At 42.6% G+C, this 25390-nt stretch overlaps 2 protein-coding genes and 3 non-coding genes across 6 annotated transcripts; 4 read left to right on the top strand and 1 right to left on the bottom strand.

Annotated features, from left to right (window-relative positions):
- Positions 1 to 736: 736 nt before the first annotated feature.
- EIF4A2 (eukaryotic translation initiation factor 4A2) lies at positions 737 to 7863 on the top strand. Of its 2 annotated transcripts, none has more exons than XM_062498926.1 (11): positions 737 to 1007; positions 1875 to 1918; positions 2008 to 2140; positions 2396 to 2535; positions 3688 to 3856; positions 4042 to 4151; positions 4265 to 4408; positions 4791 to 4928; positions 5216 to 5305; positions 5546 to 5625; positions 7063 to 7863. In XM_062498926.1, exons 1-11 carry the CDS (start codon positions 974 to 976, stop codon positions 7205 to 7207), a joined length of 1227 nt encoding a protein of 408 aa, XP_062354910.1. In that variant the 5' UTR covers positions 737 to 973; the 3' UTR covers positions 7208 to 7863. The 2 variants fall into 2 exon arrangements, with proteins under 2 accessions (XP_062354910.1, XP_062354909.1); XM_062498925.1 differs by having other exon boundaries at positions 738 to 1002; positions 1873 to 1918.
- On the top strand, positions 2248 to 2318 carry LOC134048073 (small nucleolar RNA SNORD2). The gene has a single exon (XR_009933527.1). It is a non-coding gene; the product is annotated as a small nucleolar RNA SNORD2 (small nucleolar RNA).
- On the top strand, positions 4446 to 4624 carry LOC134048071 (small nucleolar RNA SNORA81). Its single transcript, XR_009933525.1, has one exon. It is a non-coding gene; the product is annotated as a small nucleolar RNA SNORA81 (small nucleolar RNA).
- On the top strand, positions 5008 to 5135 carry LOC134048062 (small nucleolar RNA SNORA63). Its single transcript, XR_009933517.1, has one exon. It is a non-coding gene; the product is annotated as a small nucleolar RNA SNORA63 (small nucleolar RNA).
- An 840-nt stretch (positions 7864 to 8703) lies between the features above and the next one.
- RFC4 (replication factor C subunit 4) lies at positions 8704 to 20837 on the bottom strand. The gene is made up of 10 exons (XM_062499232.1): positions 20655 to 20837; positions 20003 to 20081; positions 15553 to 15632; positions 14231 to 14350; positions 13235 to 13378; positions 12808 to 12928; positions 12245 to 12370; positions 10581 to 10661; positions 9637 to 9753; positions 8704 to 8911 (listed from the first exon to the last, which is right to left on the bottom strand). Exons 1-10 carry the CDS (start codon positions 20777 to 20779, stop codon positions 8816 to 8818), a joined length of 1089 nt encoding a protein of 362 aa, XP_062355216.1. The 5' UTR covers positions 20780 to 20837; the 3' UTR covers positions 8704 to 8815.
- Positions 20838 to 25390: the final 4553 nt, after the last annotated feature.

Genomic DNA, 25390 nt, shown 5'->3' with positions numbered 1-25390 from the left:
ACTAACTTTTAAATCGTTCTTTTTTTCGTGGACACCGCTGTACTGCGACCTGCAGTACATCACAGCACCGTGCTTTCGGCAGCACGCCGAGGACCACCTAACTTGTCTCCTGCAAACACTCCTGCATCCCTTTCAGGAATGATCTACCCTGAGCGCCTCGGGACAAGCTGGCGTTATGCAGCCACGGGCCCGCCGGCCTGCACTGGGTGTGGGTGTGGGCCCGGGGCCGAGGAGTCCTCAGAGGCGCCTCCATCTGCCACCCTCGCCTATTCGTGAGCTCCGAACGCTGCCCCGGCTCTAAGGAGCGAACGGGGAGAGCTCGGGGTGTGTTTCGTCTGTCAGGGAGGAGGAGGAGGGAGGCATTTCTGTGTGCAGATGGGGCGGATGCGCGGCCACCGGCCCCCGCCCGAGGAAGCCTTATTCTCTCTCGTCGTCCCCCGCGTCAGGGACTTTAAAAACAACCAACACAGTGGGGAGAACGCGGCCATAAAAAGGGGCCGCTATGCCGCCCTAGCCGCTACCGCAGGGCCGCTCGCGGTCCCCTCAGCCCGGCCCAGCCGGCGCCGCCATTGCCCCCTCCCGCCGCGCGCTGCAGCAGGGACCGGACGGGAAACCCCGTGCACGCGGGGGGAAGGGGAGGCAGAGGGAGGAAGGAGTGGGGCGCTGTGACGCACTCAATGCTGCAATATCCTTCCGCGATCTGACAAAAAAAAAGTAGTTCCGTTTTCCACGTAACCTCGTAGACCCCAGAGGTTCATACAAAATGTTCGGATTAACTCAGAAAGTCTCCTGAAGGGAATTTCTTGGGACAGAGGGCTTAATCCGGAGGGATTCATGCTTTTTTGCGTGTGGAATAAGGTATATATCCATGCGCAGAGCAGAGCGCAACGAGTCCGGCAGCGGGGCGGATATATAAGGCGGGCGCCGCGGAGGGCTTGCCTTTTCAGTTGAGGACAGAGCTGGCGCTTGGAACATGTCAGGTGGCTCCGCGGATTATAGCAGGTATGGCGGGGGCCTGGGCTCTTTCCGCGTTCGGGGGCTTCGTAGGTGATGTGGGGGCGGCCGGGAGGAGACAAAATGTCGAAAGAGGTTGAGGGATGGGAGCCGGAGCGCCCTGGGGCAGGCAGGGCGCTGTGGTCAATCAGCCCTGCGCCCTGGCCCCTCCCGTTCTAGACGTTTCGGTCCCTGCGCTCCCCTTGCTCGCGGTTCAGCAACGGTTTAGCTCTAGTCCTCGGGGCTGGCTTTTCGTTACTGGCTTTTTTAGCAGTCCAGTCACCCCGAAAAATACTTTCTCGAATTTCATTAATATATAGCTGTGTTGTAGTTGAAATGTTTAAATGCCTTTCTGTTGATTTTTTTATTTTTTCCCCCTCGATATTCTTTTATCCCTCGCTCCGCTGGCTCGCCCCGGGTTTTTGGGCCGCACTGAGGGCGAGACCATTATATTTTCTTGCGGGGGGAGCCCCTCCTGGGCGATCGCCCGGCTCCATCCGCCTGCAGCGCCCGGTTTGCGCAATCCCAGGGGGTGGAGCTCTCGCGAGAGTTCCCCGGCGGGGCGGGGCGGGGGGAATCCGCTGCAGCGCCGGGAGCGCGCCCGCCCCCTCCCCCCCATCCTTCCCGCGCGCCGCCGCGGGAGCGCGCGCTCGGTGTGACCGTGCCCGCGGCGTCGGGCCCGATCCCGGGAGCTGAGCACGGGCTTTTGTGGCGCCCAGGCCTCCGAGGAAGAGGGGTAGGAGTTTATCCATTGGCAGAAGCTCAGAGCACTTGCTCGAATGATCTGTCACGGGTCCTGCCGCTTTCTCAGCCGAGGTGTCAGAGCGCGTCTGCGTGGTGGTGGCTCCTGTGCTAACAGTGTGTTCTCTTTCATGGCAGAGACCATGGCGGCCCGGAGGGAATGGAGCCCGATGGTGTCATCGAGGTGAGCATTTATGAACTGACCTGAGAATTTAATCGCTGATGGATGGGGGTATTGGATTTATCATTTTTTATTTTTCCTTTTTTTTACAGAGCAATTGGAATGAGATTGTTGACAATTTCGATGATATGAATTTAAAAGAATCCCTTCTAAGGGGCATTTATGCTTATGGTTTTGAGAAGCCTTCAGCTATTCAGCAGAGAGCTATTATTCCATGCATCAAAGGTATGCAATCGATTCATTAATAACAACATCAGATAATTAAGAAGGCACTGTAAAGTGCATACGCTTCATTAGTGTGCAGTAATAACTAATTTTAATCTTTATTGAACAAGTGATATGATGGTACACCATCTTTCGGGACTGACCTGAAATGGAGAGAACTCTTTAGTACTGATCACTTAACTTCAAGGGGAATTAAGTAAAACTAACATGATTGACCCATGTGGGAGCAGTAAATATGTATCCTACTTTTTTTAGGGTATGATGTGATTGCTCAAGCTCAGTCAGGTACTGGCAAGACAGCCACATTTGCTATTTCCATCCTGCAGCAGTTGGAGATTGATCTCAAGGAGTCCCAGGCACTAGTATTGGCCCCTACCAGAGAACTGGCTCAACAGGTATTGATAGTGTAGTTTAAAAAAAAAAAAAATTGTGTGTTGCATAGCTTTCAGGTTTCACAACTGTGAGACATTACCAGACTTCTTAAGGGCCTGTAATTAATGTCCATTCAGAACCCTTCTTGTGTGAAGTAATGGGGGGGTACAAACTGGCTTCAGTCCCACAAGTTGTCTGCCTCTTGAAGAACTGAGTTGATGCACATGGAGAGTGTGCTGGGGCAGGGGTCCAGGAGGCAGCTGCTGTGCTGTGTGTAAAGTGGAGGGAGCATCTTCAACAGAAAAACACAAATTATTAAGTTATTAAATTATTAAACAGTGTTCTGAGTGGAAACAAAAAAATTACTTGATTGAAAGCTATTTAAATTTAGATGCAGTTGTGCAACATGAAAACTGCAGTGCACATTTGGTTACTTAAATGGTTTTGTATCTCTGTATGTTTTCCTAACAACATAATTGCATGTCTTTTCCACCTTCAAGGCTTGGCATTCTGTTACATTTAAGTGGGTGTGTGGTAATAACTTAAAGAATACTTGAATTTTTAGGATGAGTGTATCAGTAATACAGGGTCTTAACATGCTGTGTTGAAACAACTCTAAAGTAGAAAACTTACTGTCATTTTCAGCTGGACAGTACTGAAGTGTCAGTGCTATATGACAATTTTTTGAGGTAAAGCTAAACCTACTAAATCTCATAGAAAACAACAAAAAAAATGCAATAAGGGCCTTTAATCAGAATGTTATGCCTTTGTTCTGCTCTGAAGATGTTGAGGTGAGACTTGTTTTGAAACCTGGCTTATAGTGGTGCCCTTGGGGCATGTTCACAGAAGAGTGTCCAGGTGCTTACCATGTAGACCTGAGAGCTTGAGCTCACTTTTGGTGGCCCTGTTCTCCCAGCTTAGTGATTGTCTCATGGCAGTCACTCAATCAGCAAGTTCAACCAGTAAGAAAAGAAAAGCGGCTTTAGTGTTCTGTCTTCTGGTCTGTAGCTAGCAACTTTAGTTGTGTGAAGTTAGGCAAAGTTGTCAGCAACTCTGTTCCAAGAGCTCCACAGTCCTTATTTAAGGGTCTTGGCTTCCAAAGTCCATAGAAGCCAATGATAATGGGGCTTAAGCTTTACTGTCCTACAGACTCCTAATGGAAGATTCTGTTTTAGATTCAGAAGGTAATCCTGGCCCTTGGAGACTACATGGGAGCAACATGCCATGCTTGTATTGGTGGTACAAATGTGCGCAATGAAATGCAGAAACTCCAGGCTGAGGCTCCACACATCGTGGTGGGAACTCCAGGGCGTGTGTTTGATATGTTAAACAGGCGCTATCTTTGTAAGTATCAATCTCACTCTGCACTTGCTAATAAATTTCCAATGAAAGCCTCATACCCACTAAGAGCTTCAGTGTATTTGTTGTCACTGTAGAGTTGTGCTGGAAAGCTTAGTAGTACAGAAGTATGATGTTGGTAAAGGATTGTGTTTCTCAAACTTCATGAGGTGCTTCTCTTTTTCCAATAGCTCCGAAATGGATCAAAATGTTTGTTCTGGATGAAGCTGATGAAATGTTGAGCCGTGGATTTAAGGATCAAATTTATGAGATCTTTCAAAAACTAAGCACAAACATCCAGGTAAAAAAGCATTTACGTGGTAAAAGTGATGCTAGAGGGTGTCTGAGAGCTGAATTGTACAAATGAAAATGGTTGTATGGAGTGTGTACTTAACACATCGTTACACATTTTAGGTTGTGTTGCTGTCAGCTACAATGCCAATGGATGTGTTGGAAGTGACCAAAAAGTTCATGAGAGATCCCATCCGTATTTTGGTGAAGAAGGAAGAACTGACTCTGGAGGGTATCAAGCAGTTCTACATTAATGTTGAGAGAGAGGTTGGTGTTGGTTATACTTGCTCTGGCAGGAGTTGTTCTCTTCTTGTTAAAAGCACTGTGCTAAAATTGCAGAAACCAAGGCTCAGCTTTAGTTTCTGCAGTAATGCTAGTAGAGTAAATGCAAGAAGAAGAAAAACTGCACTAGATCAAAAAAGACTAGGGTGGACCTCTTTCTTAATGTCCAGTGTCCTGTGTCTGAAGATTGGTGCAACAGTTGATCTAAAACTTAACTTAGTTTCCAGGTTATATTGAATGTAATTGGGTGCTAGAGCACGCTTAATTGGTTGATGTATTTGAGTTCTATTAATAGTCTAATGTTTGTGTTAATGTACTGAGTTGTCTCTGTCATTATGAATTTCCTGATGATATTTGTTCTGCTCAGGAATGGAAGCTGGATACTCTCTGTGATCTGTATGAGACACTGACCATTACACAGGCTGTTATTTTCCTGAATACAAGGAGAAAAGTAGACTGGCTTACAGAGAAAATGCATGCCAGGGACTTCACAGTCTCAGCTCTGGTAAGAATAGCTACTTCCAATCGCTGAAATGCTGTGTATTTACTGGACAAGAAATGGTGATGGGGGGAGCATCAGTGAGAAGCAGGAAAGTTATAATATAGCTGTGCAGTGCTATATTATCGTTCCCCCTGCTTAAAGTGAAATGTTGCCTTTCTATCCCTACCTGCTTCGTTCCCACAGCAGGTAGGGACGCTGGGTTTCATACATACCTTTGTTCTTGGAAGGATATTCTGGTTTAGAGCATTGCAGCTGTACTAACTGCAGCTTTTTGTTAAACTCTCCTCCAGCATGGTGACATGGACCAGAAGGAACGGGATGTTATCATGAGAGAGTTCAGGTCAGGGTCCAGCCGTGTCCTGATCACTACTGACTTGTTGGTGAGTGTTGTCTTCCATTGAACATGTTCCTGTTACAGCCTTGTCCCAAAAGCTTCATAACTCAGTGATGGTTTTTGTAACCTGAACTGTTGGAAGCTTTTTGGAACAGCAAAGAACCATGCTCCACTGTGGACTACACAGTTGTAGTTCATAACTAATGATGTGGTTGACAAAAGCCTATGATAGATAACTTGTGAAAATAGCCCTGACTTGTATTAAAAACTTGGTGTTGCTTTGTAGGCTCGTGGCATTGATGTGCAGCAAGTGTCCCTGGTTATCAATTACGACCTGCCGACCAATCGTGAGAATTACATTCACAGGTCAGTTGGCTCTGCCCCCCAGTCAGTCCCTGTGCTGTGCTGGATGTGGGCATTGGCACACACCCTCCTCACCAAAACAGAGGTGTTAGCATCCATGCATAAACTTCTCAGAGCTAGCAGGGAATAAAACCACTTGTGGATTGGCTTTAAGAAAGCCCTGCCTTGCACAGCAGTGGTTCTGAAACGAGGGAGGAGCAGGTTTTTTTGAACTCTTAAAAAGCAGTGGGAAAACTTAGATATGTAACAGGTTCAGTGACGATTGATGAACCTTGGAGTTGTGGGGAAAATGCCAGCAACTGAACTGCCTTTTGTCATGTAGGCTGTGATGTTTGAGTGTGACACCGTTACTGGTGCAGTGTCTTGATAGCAAGGCGAGCTTGATCTGGGTTCTGGCTCATCCAAGTTGTTGCTGCTCAGTGACAAGACAGACCTTATTTACTCCTAGCTTGTAGGGTTGCCTTTGCTTGTGGAGGTGCAGCTGTGTCCGTGTTGTGTGTGTCACTTTTGCTCTTGGTGGCTCCTTAGTGGGATTCTTCTGTGGTGTGTGTCTTCTGGTAGCAATTTGAGTGTTTCCCTAGGTTTAGTTAACTGCTTCTAGTGACTGTCCCTAAATTAAGTAAACTGTGCTTTGTTACTTGATGTAAAAAAATACAGGAGTCCATAGCAGCAGTTGATGACACAAGATGGTGCTCAGAAACGACGTTGACGTAATTTAGGACGTGGATTCGTAAGCGGCACAGTTTGAATAAAGAGCGAGTTGGTATTTATTTGTTTATTTTGTCATGATTATCCCCTAAGTTTTGTGAGCCCTTTCTGTGTATTTAGCTCTTGCTGGCAAGGTGCTCTCTTGTGCAGTCTGTAGGAAGGTGGAGCTCACAGTGGGTGTAACTAAACCACATACACTGTGTCAATGACGGATGTGGGCTTAAAAACGTTGAACTTGGGATTTTGCTCTCTAAAAACCAACAAACCCTAAGTTTTCCCACTGGAAATAGTTAGGCTGAATTCAAATTCTGAAATTAAATGTGCTGTTACATGTTATTGGATGAAATTGGATTAATTTAGTAAGATTGTTAAACAACAGTTTGTGCTCTGTGCTTGGGAGTGGATGCATGAGGGGTGGGTGCATAGTTGAACAAGGGGAGAGAGACTGACCCAGGACTTCATAACACAGCACCAGGCATTAAATGAAGATCTTACTTTGCAGCCAAAGAGTAACCATGTGTGCCCTGCTGCCTGCCACGGAATAGATCTGCTGTGCTGCTGTACCAGCTGCTGGTTTTTCCTGACCAGATGCGACTTTGGTAGCAGCTGGTGTTCTTAAGGCAGCATAGACTGGCCAGTGGCAGATGAGAGCAGCAGTCAATGGATCTTGCAGACATGTAAAGCAGATGGGTGAGGTTAACTTGGGTGTAAATGTGTTTTCTTTTTGTGCAGAATTGGCCGGGGTGGCCGTTTTGGCAGAAAAGGTGTGGCTATCAATTTTGTCACTGAAGAGGACAAGAGGATCCTGAGAGACATTGAGACTTTCTACAATACTACAGTGGAGGAGATGCCGATGAATGTGGCTGATCTCATTTAGTCCCCGGAATGAGGTGGTTGTGAATCCAGTGCTCGCTGTTGCTGAATAGGCGATTCACAACGCGCATTGTGCTTCTTTCTCTGGGGATATATTGAATCTTGTCTCAATGCTCATTACGGATCAGAAATACAGATTTTTGATAAGAGAAGCGACTTTCTGTCGTGAGCTCTTGTGGGGAAAGCCATTGGCTTTGTCCACTTTAGGGTTAGACTGTTGGGGTTGGGTGGAAAGTCATGGGGTCTGTAAATTTTTTCTTTATTAGAAATTTATTTCCTAGTTCCATAGAAGTGGTTGTATTAGATGTTCTTTATCATTTAATAATTTACTTATGGACTAAAAGGTATAAGTGCTGTATAAAGTCAGCCAATTATGTTAAACTAGCCTACCTTCCTTTATTGTATGTACTTACACCTCAGATTAAATTGGAAAGGCCTTTCAAAATCTAAACTTTTATAAGAGCATTAAAATGCATTTTTGTTTCATATGTATTTATTCAATAAAGTATTTAATTAGTGGTGTGATCTGGACCCTGTTGCTAAGCCCCAGCAAGCAAGCAATCATACTATTGTCTTAGTTAGGGTTAAACCCAGTAAAATTTGCCATATTGCACATGTCTTAATGAAGTTTGAATGTTCAATAAAATACTTCTATATTCACTTAAATTGTAAATAGTTGCTTCTTGCATTGAGGGGAGGGTGACGGCATGTGCTGTCTCAGAGTGGGAGCTGAAGGTGGCAACTGGTGCAGTATCGAGCCTTGTGCCCACAGCTCCTGTACTCTGCTATTAACTGCAGGAGTGGTTCTGGACTCAAGAACAGGGTGAACTTCAAGTGCCAGTGGGGCCCTGGGTGACAAAGCTCTGGGCTGCTGCACCTGTGTCCTTAACACTGAAACACTTTCATCAGAGTAGAAAATGGCTCACTTAATAAAATGGTGTTGGCTTGATGAAAAAGCTCTGCACTGCATCATAGGAAGGAGGGACAGGGTCAAAAGAGCATCTCTGAAAGGGCATGGCCCACAGATGCTCGTCCAGGTCACAGCTTTAAAAGGGCGTGGGAACAAGAATGGAATGATATGACATCTTTAGACTGTGACCTGCCCTGTTCTGGGCATTTTCTTGGAGAGCTTGAGTGGAATGAATGAAAGTTGCAGTATATTTACTGGCAAAGTGATTTCTGCCATGTTTAACCCTAAAGGATCAGATATAAGATGGTGGAGGTATGGGCTGTGCTCCAGCAGGAGCTGGGTTGAGCCTGAAGTTGTGCTCGATAGAGATGTGATCATTTTGCCAAGTCAGTCTATTCCAAGCCAACCCAGGCTACAAGGAATAAAGGTCCCTTCTATCTCCACTTGCAGCTGATAAAGACTTCAGTATGGATATGCTCACTTTTGCTACGTTGGTTTGCACAAGTGCACAACACTGAACTGCACAGTAAGAGCATTACAGACCCTGTTGCTCTTCACCCAGCGTAAAAAAATGAACAAAAGCCTCACATTTTCCAACTGCAGTGCAGTTCGTTTATTGCAAAAAAAAAGACAGGACAGAAGTACACAGGTCCCTGCTCTGAGAGCCCCAGCCACCCCTGGCAGAGAGGGCTGCTGGAGGAGTCAGGTGTTCTGTGTGAGCTGCTGCATCACAAGGGCACAGAGACTCACCAGCTGCAAGAATTCATCAGCACCATCTGCCAGGCATTTGTCCACTTCCTGCAGAGGAAACAAAAGGGAAAACCCTCTAAAAATGGTGATGCTCAAGGTAGCTGTGGCTTGGGGTACAGTAGGAAACAAGAAGTTTGCCAGCTATTTTCTTAATCAGCACAGGTTTCTCCAGCAGCCACATCACACCTTCCTCTACCTGGAATGGGAACCATGAGCTCTCCATCATCTCCTGCAGGAGGCCACCGAATTAAAGTTCCATATACAGAGGGGTGTGGCACTGGCCCTGCAAGCCCCTGCCAGGAACATCACTGCAGGGCATCTACACCCCCTGCCTGCAGTGACTTGAGCAAAACCTCCGCCACAGCTGGCTTTCCCTCTTCACCAAAAACAGAAAGTTAATAAATCTCTTTTTTGGAAAGGCATATTTTATGCACCAGAACAAAACCTTGAATTTTGCAGCTCCTAAGTTTAAGTGCTGACTTACTCTCATCTTAATTTTCCCTCCTATGTTATATTAAAAAACCCCAGAACAACCAAACCCACAAACCTCTTTATCAAATCCACTAGATCATAATAGGGATAATAATTCACTTAACTAGATTTCAATTCCTTCTCATGAAATTCCTCAGGACAGCTTGCATTCTACCACAACACATTCAGAACAACAACAACAACAAAAATCACTATGCACTTCTTGGGAGACACTGCAAATAAAGAAAGTCAGTCTGTAGAGACTAATGGGTTTTGTTTTTTTAAACTCAAGGTAGACTTACTGCAAGTTTCTCAACTATGGCAGATTTCTGCTTGTCACTGTAATCTTCGCTCTCCACAACAGTGTCATGCAGCTGGTTTACAAGCTGAGCAACAGCAAACCCCTCACTGATGAGATTCTGCACAGGGGGAGAGGAAAATTCAAGTAATTCAGCAGCAGAAACATCACAAACTTGAAAGACAATCTTGAAAATTCTGCCTGAACTGAGAGACTGCACTGCAATTTAGTATGGAACTTGTACATTGTAGAGGACAAGTAAGTAGCCTGTGCACAGCCCTGCCCTGCATCCTGCCCGACAGTGACCCAGTGTGAGCACTTCAGACAGGCTGCACGAGCAAGGCAGGCACACAGCAGTAGTTCTGTCCAAATGTTCTCCCCCAGCTTCTGACAATTTACATCTTAGAAATTTTGAGACATTTTAACAACCTCCACTGAACCTGTCCAATCCTTTCTAAAATTAGAAGGGCTTGGCATCCACAGCATCAGATGGCAGTTTAACAGCCTTCACATTTTAAAGGGCCACTTACTTAGGGTTTCTTTTCTTCATCTGGTCACTAAAGACAGCTTTTAAAGAAAATCAGTAGTGCCCACTTAGAAACACATGAGGTATTGATAAAAACGGTCAGTGAAGCCATTTAGGGAGAGAGACGTTTATGAAAATAGTGTTGGTGCAACCTTCTTTTTCTGTTCAGCTGAACAGATCTACATGACATCAATTTAACCTAGGAGAAAGCCAGAGTCACACCGGTAAGGAAATTTATTTGGAACTTTGACAGCTCTTCCTCAGAAGGGAAAGACTGGGAGTCCTGACTGGTAAAAGACACTTCCCAAATGTGCATCCAATCTCACTGAGGCCAAATGTTCTTCAGCTGTAGCTTGGGAACAAAGGATTCACAGGGCCTTGACTGAGAGAAATACCCAGGCTAAGCACTAAGAGAACTCTACCTTTGCCAGTGTTTCTAGTTTCTCAAAGGAACCACTCTGGCAGCCCAATAGCAGCTCATCAATTGTTTCTTTGGGGATGACCTGTAACAAGATGTGACATTTCTTAATTTCAACTTTGTAAATTTAAACTTTAAATTTAAAAGGTGTTGATGCCTACAGTAACAAACTGTTCGTGGCAGAGGCCATTTCAGGATTTCATTCCTCTACACACCCATCCGTTTTTAGCAAGTATATGAGACAGACTAAATAAATCTTAAAAGTGAGAACTAGGCTGTGATATTTGTCCTAGGCTGGTGATATTAAAACAAAAACCGTATCACGACAATAGACTGTTAAAGTCACCTTCCTAAATCCAACTGCTTATTCAGGACACTGACTAAGAGGAGGACATTCTTCAACAGTTAGATCAGCCAATGCTTTCTGTACCATTCTGCACCTAAACAACACAGCAAATAGCTTTTATTTCCAGTGACACACCAATGGCATCCAAAAAAAGTCCAATGCAACAATAAATCAGAAGGAAAAAGTAGACAGATGCCATTATGTCACTCTGTGCAGAGAAGAGCTGCCCCTTTCCCCCTTCACTCATTGTCATTCCTATCAGTTGAGTGCCTGGACAGTTTAGTTTCAAAGCTTCTTTAATGAAGCTTTTGTACTCTGGTCACTCCAGGGTCACAGAAGTTATAAATGACCAAGAACTTCAAGTTTTTATGAAGATGTGAAGTTGGGTTCCTTTGCTTTAAACAAGCATTATTCATTCAATAACAGAATGTCATGCTTCTCTTTCCTATCATTACAGTCAATTTCTGCCAGCTTTCAGATGTCTGATATCTATTCACATACCAGCTGGTTTACAGATACACAAAACTGAACAATGACTTCATTGTGAAAATTGTTTAAAATTGTCCTGTAAAAGTCTGCACAGTAGCAACTGCCTCTGGTTTCATCAGTGAGAACCTCCCAACCCCTACAATTAGCTGTGATGGCAGCACCTTCATGGGGAGTGTATCCATCATTAAAGCCCATTTATTTTTCAGTTCCTCAACTCCTAATCTCGCGTTTCCTTCTTCAGGGCTGTTTTGTTGCTATAGGAACACCTTCATACAAGCTTTATTAAATGCATTTTCTCTCAGGTTTCTCCTGTACCTTTCAGTATTACCCATGCCATCCTAGAACAAAACACTGCTATTTCATTAAAAACAGGATCCACACAGATCCTTGCCACTGTCACTGTGAACATTAAGCTGAAAATGAGCTGCTACCGAAAGTAATTTCCCTGTGGTGCTTCCAAACCAATATTGCAATGATCTATACTTATACACATACACATATAGAAAAGCACCAAAAAAATGGTCTCATCTACTCTTCCACAAAAAAAAAAACTCCACAGTTCTGCATTTATGGGCAGATTATTTCAACTTTGGCTTCAATCATAAGACTGTTTTACAGTTTTCCATGATTTATAGAAGTTGCTAGAAACCTGCGACATAGTAAGTGTACAGAATCAGGCAGTCTTTAAAATTCTGGTAAATAGTGCACCATTACTATGCTGCAATACTAGTAAGTACAGAACTATTTTTAACCAAACTTTGAGCAACGGCAGATAGAGGTAGGGGAAATGCTTTTCAGAGTAATTCCAGGAGAAACTGTAAGGTACAGCTTACCCCAGCAATTTCAGTGATTATCTTCTCTGTGATCTCCTTCCCACCCATTAGGCGAGTGGCACTTTGAAGGAAAGTAATTGCTTTTCTTAAGTCCCCTTCTGACACTTTCACCAGGTACGATACTGCCTGAAAATAATGTCAGTAAATGCTAAGTTAAATGTTCACTGTTAATTAAAATCTAATACACTTTTCCAGCAGTTACTTTAAAATACCAAGTAGAACATAAGGCAGATTGTCAGAGCCAAGCACAATACACAAGTTACAAAACAACCTCTCTACAAATGTGTGCTGGCAGTTTGAGAAAGAAGCACAGTTTAATACCAGTACACTCAGCAGAGAGCAAAAAGCCATACAGTTTGGCTTCAGTTTTCTCTGGTTGACATTTCTATGGTTTTAGGACGACTTAAAATTCATCTCCTCTATGGAAGGAGAATAAATGAGTTTATGTATTTTATTTCATACAATTGAGCAGCCTGGAAAAGTATGCTGACTCGGCCTCTTTCACTGCCATGCAATTATGCACTGGATTAAGCAGTAAAATTACATGGCAACCACAAAGTTACCTCATTACTGATTTTCACATGTTCCTTCTCAGAAACATCCAACAGCCTCTGCTGTTGGATACTGTCAGACAAAGGCTTGAAGCGGAATTTGGAGCATCGAGATGTTAAAGGTTCAATTATTCTGAAAGAAAGGAAGGGGAATGGTAAATAAATGTGTCATTTGAATGAAGTGGGTCAAGTTCTCACAGACAAAGCTAACAAAGGCAGAAAAGGTTTAAAATACCCTAAGGTTTAAATAACTCTAAAACTGCAACATTGTAAAAATTAAAAGTGAAATCTAAGTATTGTTTCAGGCTTGCACGCACATAGTGACATCTCTATTAACTGAAAACTATGAAAATTAGATACCACCTTTTAAGCAGGGAAAAAATAAAAGAGACTACAGACCAGACAGAAAATCCAAATAAGCAACAAATTCCAGGTGTACCTGCTGATGTAGTTACAAATAAGACAGAAACGTGTTGTTTTAGATTCTTTTTCCATTGTGCGTCTTAAGGCTGCCTGGGCTGCTGAAGTCATAGAGTCTGCTTCATCCAGGATCACAATTTTAAAAGGAGGACACATTTTACCACTGAAAAATTAGAAATCTGTTATTCAGCAGACATGAAATGTACAGACCAAGGGAAAAAAAAATATAAACATAAACAGAAAAATCACTGCAAATAGCAATATTTTACTTAAGCATGTATCCTTTAAAAGTAGAACAGATTCAGAGGTCCAATCTTTTAAAAAAGATTTTTAGATTAAAGACTAATATTTGTAATAAAGGTGGCGACTGAGCTCCCACAGAAAGACTAACACTTGAAAACTGCAGAAGTCCTCTAAAATACATACTCCTACTGTAAGGTGCTTCTTTTAACACTTCATGTAGCTCTTCTTCCTACAGGCTTCCTGCTTCCCTAAACTCCCAAGAATACTCAACAGACTGATTTCAGCACACAATACCATTTTTTGCCAGGCTGTCTTAAATGCAGTTTCCTCCTGCTATTTTCCACAGTCCATACACATGGTTTGACCTGCACTGGGCTTCCCATCACCTAACATCAGAATCCTTTTGGAAACCAACACTCATGTTGTAGAAATTCCTGCAGATTAGAAAGACTAGGGAAATAACTTCTGGCACAATCTACCCAAAGAAATTTTTTTTATGGTAGTCAGACAACACCTGCAAAGGCAAAAACATGTGCCCAAACTCAGAAGTTTTGACCTTGTGGAGTTTTTGCTGTCTGCCTCCAATACTAACAGCAACAGTAAAAATCCTCCTGGGTTTTCAAACCCCCAATGTGAAATTCCATGAGGTAAAAGCTCAGCCAAAGCACTGTGTGTTGCCAGCTTCTGGGCACTGCTGACCCATCATTTATATTAGAAACAAAAACAACCACATGCTTTGTCCTAAGCAGGAGGGGTTTGATCCAGCACTTACTCTGAACGGCTTCCAGATGCCGTTAGCTGAGCAAAAGCCTTCACTTTTTCCCGAATCACTTGGATCCCACGCTCATCAGAAGCATTTAACTCAAGGACTCTTTGCCGGAATAAATCAGGCCTGCAAAATGTTTATTACAACACGTTAGCTGCTAACCCTTGTAATGATATGTTATAAAATATAACAACAACCCTTCTGGCTGTTTTGAATGGTAGAGATTATTTTTATCAGCGTTACTAAATAACACTGTTAAAAGACAGTTAAGTTGAGATCATAAAATGTTAAGTATGAATTTCCATTAGCTATTTTTAGAATCTCCTCCCAGGCTACAGAAAACAATGAGGTATAAAATTACATCAGCTAACCAGGAAAAATAAAAAAAGTAAGAAGCTGGCTTCATACATTCAGAGCACTATATTATATGCCTCTTAATTATATCCCGTGAGCAGTGTGAAATAACAAGTAAAATGCCACAATACAGTCACTAGCAGTACTACCAGAATGAAATATCCAGAAAAGTATAAGACATGCAGTATTTACCTGCAGTACTATACTCCGTTAAAAAAAAAACAAAAAACAAACTAATAATTAATACACTGGATTTTAAATCCTGGTAATTAAAATGGACTCACAATGTGGAGTTGTCTTCCTCCTACTAAAGCAGAAGTGGTTCTCTCCAAAGAACAGTGAATCAAAGATTAAAGACGACAAATGGGATGGGGGGAAGTATTAAAGTCATCATTACATTTGATCATAACATCAAACCTTCACACCCATTTTTTTTTGCCTGTAGATCACCGCGTTCACTATTCAAAACTAACTCGTTAACTACAAGTGAGTTAATGAATGTATACATGCTGAATTTTAGTCTGAGCTCCAATACTAATTTCCAGATGCAATTCAATGGTGCATAACAGAGAGATTCCAAGTCTGACATTTATTTTATGAATAATTTAATTATGAATAATTAATTTATGTACTTTGAGATCTATGTGTAGCTAACAACTTACTAAATAAGCCATAAAAATTGGAACTCCTTTACAAAGTTCAGTAAGGCATATGCAAGCCATATTTTTTCCATACTCTTTGTTAGGGGGTTACATGGCTGCCAATCTAAAGTCTATCCTGTTAACAGGAATCAGCAACTTGTGACAGGACAAATGAGAAAGAAATCTTATGTTAGAGCTGAATTAGAATATGAAGATATACCTGAAAAAGTGCTGGGAACTACCTAAGAGTAGGCAATGGCCAGAGGCACTTCATCACAGGATTAGGAGACATGTGATAGTTGATTACACTGAAGCAACTTGATTCCAGCTTACCCAAACAGTTCTCTAGCAGCTGCTAAAATAGTGGAAGTCTTCCCAGTTCCAGGTGGGCCATAGAACAACAGATTGGGAAGCTGAAACGACAAGCCATCACTTGTAAGAAAAGCAAATTTTAAAAAAATCCACTAACAGGAAAACCTACTGACTCTGAACAGAGCAGAAACTATTCCTCACAGTAAATAATGGCAAGTCTTTTCACTTCTAGGTCTCTAAAGAAGAACAAACAGTTGCTGTTTATAGCACAGCATGGACAAGTGTTATTTGGTGGCACCATCCCATGTTCTATCCAAACTGATATTCCGATGTTTATTTATTTTTATATATACACTCCAGAGCATGTCTAAGATCACTAAAGCCTACAGAGCTTACTGTTCTGATTGCAGTGAGACCCAAATTTATCCAAGAAGGGCCTTAAACAGCCTGGGTAGTACCAGCAGTGCACATGAAACCATCTTTTGCTCTCTCAGCCTGCCTTGTCCAGCCGTGCTGAGGAGTCTGTGCTGCCACCAAGTGCACTGCAGTGAGCACAGGGCAGCTCGGGAGCGCTGGACTGCAGCAAGGGCAGTGTGGACACAGCCCAAGAGTGACCACGGGCACAGTGCCAACAACCCACTGCACTGCACAGCAAATTCCTGCACACATCCAAGGGGCACCACTGGCATTTCTTAAAGAAATTAGGTTAATTGATCTTTAAAATAGTTAATTAATGATCTCAGCGTGAAAAATTACAACTGCGTTAAGGAGATGTGCTGACACAGGAAGATCAAAGCAGCACAGCAAAGACTGCAGTAATAATTTTAGGATGACATTTAGCAGCACAAAGCAAAAAAAAATCTCTCAATTTGAGAACATAACTAAGTATCCACTAAATATCTGAAATTCATTTGATGGAATGAAACATCAGCTGATTTTGTTTTGTCTGTCATAGGAGCAGTGTAAGCCTGTGGAATATGGTTGTCCTAATTGTGCACTTTTAATACAAATGCAAATTATTAACACTAACAAGTAATGACCTGCAAATGGTTCAGACACACCCTTAGACATGGATAATGAATCCAAAATGGGAAAAGCGATTAAAGAAGTGAAAAACCTATCTTATGAGAAGTGACTTTTTGAAGAGTTTGATTCAGCAAAACTAATACTGAGAGGGAATATGATTAATCTCCATAAATACATCTGAGCAACACAAAGAAAGCCCGTATAAACAAAATTTGTATAAGCCATGACTGAATTTTGGCTGAAATCAAGAAGCTTTCGAGCTGACGTAGCAGTGATAGTTTTCTATACTACTATTGCAAGCAATCACTTTTATAAATGATCACTTTAAAACTGGCTTTGGCAATAGGGGATGTTCCACTGCTACATTCTTAAAACAAGAATCCAAAAGTTCTCCTCAACCAATAGCAAAAACACAAACCTCTAGTCTGACTTGACTTCTAGCCCTTAATAAGCTTTCTATTTTAAAGAGTCAACTAAAATTAGATTAGAGAATTCTATGCTGAATAGAGCATGTAATGCAGACAGAATGGGAACAGTAAAACCAAAACCATCTGAAGAGCAGAGAAAAATGCAGGAATACACAACCCATAATCAGAAAATGAAGTTGAGATAATCAGTTTGGTAACAAACATCTCATTTTAACAATTAAGACAAGACACAGAGCACACACTTAACTGCGTATGCACCCTAAAAGCAGAGATACAAGAATTTCAATCTTCAATCAATTTCCAGTGAATCAATGAATTTCAAGTTTTGCCTGCTCTTTCTGCCAATCAGTTGTTGCTTGTTTCCCTAACTACTAATAAGCAAACAGCATCCCCTACTAACAAACCCCTTTTAAAGTTTAGATACCACAACAGTATTATCCCCCCTCTATCTTTTATGACAGCTCCAGAGAGACTGAAAGTGTACTGAGTGACAGCTAACAATTCACCAATCTTTGTGCTGGGTTGGCATAGTGAAAGGGTAGATGTTTGTGAGGAGATTCACAATTTCATGCCTCTGTGCTAATTCACACACTATTGTCTTCAAAAAAAGCATAAGCAGGTAAAAAGTTTTAATTAGAATCCGTTTCTTAATTCCATTACACCCCACCTTTATCACTGTTTCAACCTCATTTATGCTGGTTTCTCACTGAAGTATCTACACCACTTTTCACCAAGCACAACCTAATCCTAAAAATACTGTGGCAGTATTTTTAAATAAACTGCAACCTGATCTGGTTATCCATTTTTCCATGCCTGCCAGGAGTACGCAGGATACCTGCAGACATCACTCTGCTCATGGGAAAGCTACCTCATATAGTGCAAATCTCAGATGCTTTTCCAGAAGTTTCAGTACAAGTGAAGGTGTAAATTGCAATGATAATCCTACACTCTCTTTTCAGGTATTAAGGTATCATGAGGCAAATGAAAACTAAAGAATACAGTGACCATTTTCAGTTTCTTTGCCACAAAACAACAACAAATTGACACTCCTGTCAGAGAGAAATCAATTTCTCCAGTTCAAACCCCCTTGGACTCTGCTATTCTCAGTTTATAACAGGACAATGTGTGCTCTAACAGATGGAGGTATATTGGCTATAGGGTGTTACAAGTCCTCTATTAGTTATAGGGAGCTTCAAGTCCTGCTTCATTTAGCAGCTCACAAATCAAGGCCCACAAATACAGGCCCACCAACAGAGGACTGACTCTTCATTTCCAACACTATGGTTTAAATAAAGCACATTACTCAAACCAACAGCATTGTCACAGCTGTTTCTTTGTTCTCACCAGCTCTCCAAACTCAGTAAGAACCTCTGCAGTAATGTGTACTTACTGAGGTAAGTACTAGCCACCTCAGAATTTCAATAATACTTTTGCCTTTTAAACGGAATAAGTTCTTTCAAGAAACTAATAAAAATGTCTAAATTTAAAAAAAAACACCAAAAACCAAATATTTTTTAAAGTACTTGCATGATTTTGTTCTCAAATGCCTTGCTGAGCTGAGGCAGCTATGCCAAAATACAGAGCCTCTAACCATAAGCAGAAATTATAATTGGTCTTTTCAGCTCAGGAGGCCAAAAGTCAACACAAGTGCACTAGGCTCAGAATCCAAGAAACACTGCTGATCCACAAGCTGTGGGGTTTTAAATAACTGTTGCTCAAAATAGAACTTCCCAACCCATCACCTAAGCAATGTTACAAAACTGATATGTCCAGACAGAATATGTGGCAGCAGCTCATTTCTCCTTTGCTGTTAACAGTTCCTTCCAAATTACCTCAACTCTATAAATACTGTAATCCAGGAGCAATGCTGTTGAAACACAGATTTCTGGGGTACAAAATCACCTGACAAGGTCACACTACAAGAGCATTCTCAAAGCAAATTGATTGTGGAGAAAGGAACTCAAAAAAGAAGTGCAAATCTTTCACAGTTCTGTTGTGACAGTTAGGTTTTGGCTGCACACACTCAAATAAATAAGGTACGTCTGCTTTTGCAAGCTTTGATTAAACTATTATTTTCAGAGAGAAACAGACTCATATCACTGGAGGGCAAACCAAAGCTGCAGCCTGTGAAAACAGACAGTTTTTGAAGCACAAGTGTGACTGTCCTAGGTGAGGAGGAAAAAAAGTCTCAATATGTACAAAAGAAGGAATTGGTCAGATTTGGAAAAAAACAGAGCTATCTCTTGGCTATGTACTTTATTTCTCCTTTTAGCCCCTTCACCTCCACATCAGCTACTTTGGAAGAAATAACCATCAATCATACAAAATATTTACTAAATTTTTGTCCAAAAGGAAATGCAAGAGTAAAGAAATGCAACTACAGATGCTCTGCTCACCTACTCTTAGGTCACACAAGCCAACCCTGAAACTGTCACACTTACCTTTTCCAAGCTAAAGAGACTTCCTTGGAAACATTAACCCAAAAAAGAGGAATCACTATCTAAACAGTAGACCTGGGACTTATAAATTAAATTTCTCTCATTAGCCAAATTTTTAGTGTTTAGCAGTTTCACTAAAGAAAGCAGCAGTGTAGAAGCACTGACAGATCGATCAGAAGTGACTGGCAATTCAGACTTGTCTATGAAAGAAAAGCTTTCAGCTTTCTCCTCTTGTCTTAAACATGAAATGACACAAGCACTAGTGGAGTAGTAGTGTGGAGACAACAAAAGCTTTTCCAGGTTTGAAACTACTAACAAGAAGTTGACCATTTGAGCTTTTCCAGAAGAATTCCAAACTGACAATTCTACAGTGTTTGGAGGACTGGAAATACAAGAAGTTTTACACATATATCAAAACAGGATATATCACACAGGATGCATCACAAGTCACTTAGCCTGCTGATGAAATACCACGGTAAAAATGGTCACTGCTGAGGTGGAAAAGAAAAATTTTTGTTACTAGGGACTCAAGTGTCTATTTAAAAATGCTGATTGGGTAGATGTTGTCATTACACTCACATCAGCACCTTCCAGGGACTTCTTCAGCACGGCTACAACTTCATCCTGGAAGGCAACTTCATCCACATTTTTGGGGCGACTAAATAAAAAGACATTAAATAAAATTTATTAGCTAACAAAGTTTCACAGGAAACCTGAAATTGAGAAAAACAACATTTCCCCTTCTGATTACATCAGGTACTGAAGAATTACAGTGAACTTTATAGTTGAAATCAAAATCACAACAGGAAGTCTAGCACCTCTGGTTTGTATTACTGAAGTGATCTAATTCCTCAGGAAGCTGTTTGTCTTTTTCTGGCGTAAACACTGTCGGAGACGTTTTTAAAAGCAGAACTGCAGTATTTCACCACTTTGTAATAAAGGCTTCTCAAAAAAGCAAAGCATTAAATGCATTCATGCACCAAAACACAGCGATGAAGCAGCACTACTTCACATGGCCAAGATTTTCTGCTCAGTACCAGGCACAAAGGGCACTTTAACACCCCACAGCCCTGGAGCTCCCCCATAAAAGGGAAAGTTACGCTGTTCTCCCTGGTGGGGACACCCACACCTGCGATCTCCTTTTGCTATGCACCAACTACATCTCTATGCCCCCCAGAGCCAACCTTCCCTCTCACGGCCAGCGCCCCCATCGCCCCAGAGCATCCCTTACTATTTCTCCACCCAGGGGATAGGTTTGGTCCTCTTGCCCTCCCCGCTGCTCCCTGCCGCGCTCTTTTCCTTGGCAGCGACGGGCTTGGTGCTGATAGAGGCCGGGCCCTTGAGGAAGGCCTGCATGGCGGTGCCGGGCTGCGCCGAGGCCCCTCAGGGCCGCGTCAGCCGCACAACGCCCTCAGGCCCCGCCGGCCCTTCCCGCCAACTCGCCCGTGCGCAGGGGCGGGGCCGCTTCCGCCCGCCCAGAGCCAATCACAGGGCGCGGCGCCTCTAACGTCACGCTGCGCGCGCTCCGGCACCTGAAGGGGCGGGGCTGAGAGGGGCAGCGCGCGCGGAGGGTGCGAAGCGGGCGGGTCCTGAGGGAGGGCGCGCGCGCGCCGCCACACGAGCGCGCCGCCTCACGAGCGCGATAAAAAGAACAAAAAGATCCCCCAAAAGAACGAGCGCTGCACGAGAGCAAGCGGAGGAGATACCTCTCTGTGCAGTGGGACCTGCTGCGGTCCTGAGGCAGGGCCTGCTCCCGTCCCCTGACGGGTGAGGTGCCCCTGGGAGCTCTGGAAGCGCCCGTGGGTGAAGTGAATTGAAGGCCAGGAGAGCCCGAGGCTGGCCAGGGCCTGTTCTGGGACAGACATTTGCGCCCTTATGGTGCTCAAAGCTGCTCCGGCCCCGCCTCCCCCAGGTGTGCAGGCTCAGGGTTATTGATGCTGCAGTGAAGCGAAAGTGAATCCTTTGTGTTTTCCCATTATTTCTAATGACATCCATCGCAGCTAAGGCAGGGAAAAAGTAAATTCAGCAGTGTGATTGATGTGATTGACAGATCCCTTTAAATGGTGAAAAAACATCCTGGTAGATGTGGCAGTCGTGATGAACGCCCACATTTCCATGTGCTGGGTGGCTGGAGCTTCTACTTACAATTACATACCAGCTTTGTGGGTAAAAAAAAAGGAAGCATTTCTGCTGCCAGCAGCTGGGTATTGTGTGGCTGCAGATGTTCTGCTTCACTGTTTTCCCTTGGATGCTTCTGGGCATGAGACACAGACAGAGTGGCCTGGGAAGCTGCAGTAGTGATCCCCCAGAACAGACCTGTGGAAGTGAAAAGAGACTGGAAATGGTCTCTATGGCAACAGAAGAACAGCCTTTGGAAAAAGAGATGTAGGAAAAAACGTAGGCTGAAAATACATAAATCTGGCAGTGAGTCAAACCTGTAATTCTTGTCTGGGCAATTTTAAATAAGTTGTTTCCTCTCATCTAGCATTCTTCTATTGAAGAACGAAATCCAGATTGTACTGTTAGCAAGAAATGCCCACACATATACTTACTGAAGTTGTTTTGTTCTATATGAAAATGCAATTTTTTTTTTCCCCACTGTGATTATATTTGGTACTTCCAAGTCATGGCAACGAATGATTTCTGAAGTCAGGTTCTTTCTGCAACTGTATAAAGTTTTGCTGTCTTTTTGAAGCTTTGTTCTATTCGCTGGTCTCTATTCAATCCACTTTCCTTAATGGGGCCACCTCACCTTGCATTTCAGAAATTTGTCAACTCTGGATGAGCCTGAGGTTCAATTCAGCAGTGGAATTTCCCTTCTGCTACATTAACTGAACTTCATAACACAAGTTCTGGTTTCAACACCTTAAGAAGAATTTAAAATTCCAGAAAGGAATAATGAAGCCCAGGCTTCTCTCTCTTGCTCCCTGTTTTTTTCTCTCTCCCTCATATGTAAGGACTGAAAACTGTGCTTCCTCTATTCTGTTGAATTACATTCACTTGCCATCTTAAGGTCCAACAGATCAAACTCAGTTACCATGTCCTTTCATTTGCTTCTCTCTAGCATTTTCCATAGGAAAGATTGTGTTTTACACCAGCATAGTCAGTGCTCCTTGAGCTGACCTAAATGGGGACCCTTCCCAGTTGCTGTGGTTTAACCCCAGCCAGTAACTAAATCCATGCAGTCCTCACATAATTCTCCTGTCCTTCTGATGGGGTAGGGAGGAGAATCAGAAAAAAAAGTAAAACTTGTGGGTTGAGACAAGAATAGTTTAATAATTGAAACAAAGTAAAATACAATAATAATACTGAAGATAACAAGAAAAAAAGCAATAATAATTGCAATGTAAAGGAGAGAGTGAGAAATTAAATCCCAGATTCACAACAAGTGATTCACACAAAGCTGACCAGTGCCCAGCCCATCCCTGAGCAGTGGTCAGCCCCTCCCCCTGTTTATACACTGGATGAGACATTCTATGGCATGGAATATCCCTTTGGCCAGTTCAGGTCAGATGTCCCAGCTGTGCTCCCTCCCAGTTTTTTTGTGCCCTTCCTCACTAGCAGAACATGGGACACTGTGAAGTCATTGACTTAGGGTAACACTACTTGGCTACAACCAAGCCATCAGTTTCATGTCAGCATTATTGTCACACTGAATCCAAAACACAGCACTGTACCAGCTTCTAAGGAGAAAACTGAATCTATCCCAGCTAAAACCAGGACACCAGTCTTATGTGAGCCATTTACAAATGTACAGCCACAGAAAAAGGGTTCAAGAGCTCATCTGACAGAAAACCAATGTGTCAGGGGCTAGTGACAGCAGGACAGGAGAATTGATTAGGGGGAGCACATTTGTCTTTATAAGTTACTCTGCCTGCTGCCCTGGAGACCTCCCCATGCCTCCATCAATCTAGACCTCCAGTCAGTTGATATGAAAGCTTCCTAGGAGATCAGCTCAGGGATTTTTATGATGCTTCCATAAAAGAAACTACATAGAGTTCATAAAAGTAAGCTGGGCCTAAAAATTACAGAATTACTTCTGTTCAATAGCTTTGTCTAAAATCCAGGCTTTGTTTTAAAAGAGGAAAGAGATGAAAGAAATTAATGCAATAAAAATAGGCATATAGATTTTTGTAAAAAAATTAACAGCAAACATTTATCTCCTAACTCTTTGCATTGGAAGATTTGTGCCAGAATTATGCAAGCAACACGGACTGACATTAGCAGTTTTTAATGTCCAAGCTGCATAAACAAGAGAAGGTTAAAAGCAACATGGCAAGAATGTTGAGGATATCAACATTCTTTTTCTTTTTTCTTTTTTCCTTTTTTTTTTTCCTTAGATATAATAACTAGGACAGCATTTGTCTCAGGTCAGGTAACTGTGGGATATGATCACTGAATAAAAAGTCATGGCTAACGTGGATACTGCAAATAGAAAAATATCCATTCCTTCTCAAGGAATCTCAGGAATCAGAGACCTGCAACTGAACCATCAAGCTTCAGATTGAAAACCAAAAGTAGCTTTTTTCACACAATGCATATTTAAATTGCAAGTCTTGTTGCTATCAAACTTTACGTCCATCAAAATTATAAGTAGATTTAAAATATAGCTAGACAGAATCCTGAAGAGATAGAGTATTAAATATTACCAGTCATATGCAGACTTAAGCTCAGAAAGTCCGTGAACCCGAGATCACTGCAATCTGACAGGGAAATAGTGGAGAGGGATAATCTCTTTAAGTGGCTTGTTCCATGTACTCTTTCCTGAGGGTGTATTAATGCTCACAGATGGGCCACTGCCCCAGTCTGTGTCAGGACAGTTGTTCTGGAGCACTGAAAGTGAATGATTGATGTAAATGATGGTGACAAAAAGGTTGTGATTGGGAAGGAATACAGGGAGAAGAACAGAGAATTTTGCTTAAACTAGTGTCATGTCTTCAGTGGCCTCTTTTTCTTCAGAATGGATTTTACAAGGAGCTGTGCCCATTTCCAAGCAGTTGAAACAGCATCTGAGGCAAAACAGGTCAAGCTTTGCAGAGCTTAGGTGAGAGGCTTTGTGTGAGGGTAGAGCCTCAGGCCTTGCCTGTGTGTGTGGAGAAAAGGTGTTCCTGCAAGGTTTTTTAGTGACAGAAGGAAAATGTATGGCTATATAAGATGAAAAAGAAGAAATTTTTTTTTCCCTGTGAGAGTTTCCCCTTATATTGGTCAGGCCATTCAATCTTATAAACACTTTTTGTTAGCAGTGTGCAATTTACTGCTTATTAAAATTGCTTACAATGCTTTGGCCTCAGATGTTTGAATCAGAATCTAATAAAGAGCTGGTGATCTGTCAGGCTGTCACTCTGTGGAAAAATCAAATTCTTTTGCCTGTTGGCCATCATCTGAGCAGTGGAACCATGGTGTTTGCACAGCCCCTGATTTTGCTTTCAGTGAGATCCCTGCCTAGAATGTAAATCATCATCCTCTGTACATCTACCATATGTTTATCACCAAGGGGTTTTATCTTTCAGAGGGGAAGTCAGTGTTTGTTGTAAAATTACCGGCTCAATTTCACAAAAAAATTTCCCAGCACTGGAAATTGTTACCATCCCATCGATGGACTAAGTTACTTCAGCATCTTCCAAGCATTCCTCAAGTGACAGATACAGGGCTTTCTTTTCTTTGTGTCTCCAAGAGATCCCTGTAGTCTAGGTTCCTATTTTTTCCCTTTCTCAACTTGGGTTTGTGGATCACCCATGCTTTTGCAATATTTTTGTCTTGGTTCAGTCTCCTGTTGCTCTTCCATTTGGGAATTTGTAATGGCAATACACACAATGAACAGTAGCCTTTTTCTCATGCAGGCACCACTGAATCTTGGCAATGTAAAAAAATCATCCTGTAACTGGTCAAACCAAATGAGTTTGCTATCCCATGGCTGTGTCTTGCTGCCCAAACCTTCCCACCAGAATTCCCCCCTTCTGTTTATTA

This window comes from Cinclus cinclus, chromosome 10 (genome assembly GCF_963662255.1).
Source record: "Cinclus cinclus chromosome 10, bCinCin1.1, whole genome shotgun sequence".
In the NCBI taxonomy this organism is placed as follows: Eukaryota; Metazoa; Chordata; class Aves; order Passeriformes; family Cinclidae; genus Cinclus; species Cinclus cinclus.
This window is presented reverse-complemented; position numbering and strand designations above follow the sequence as displayed.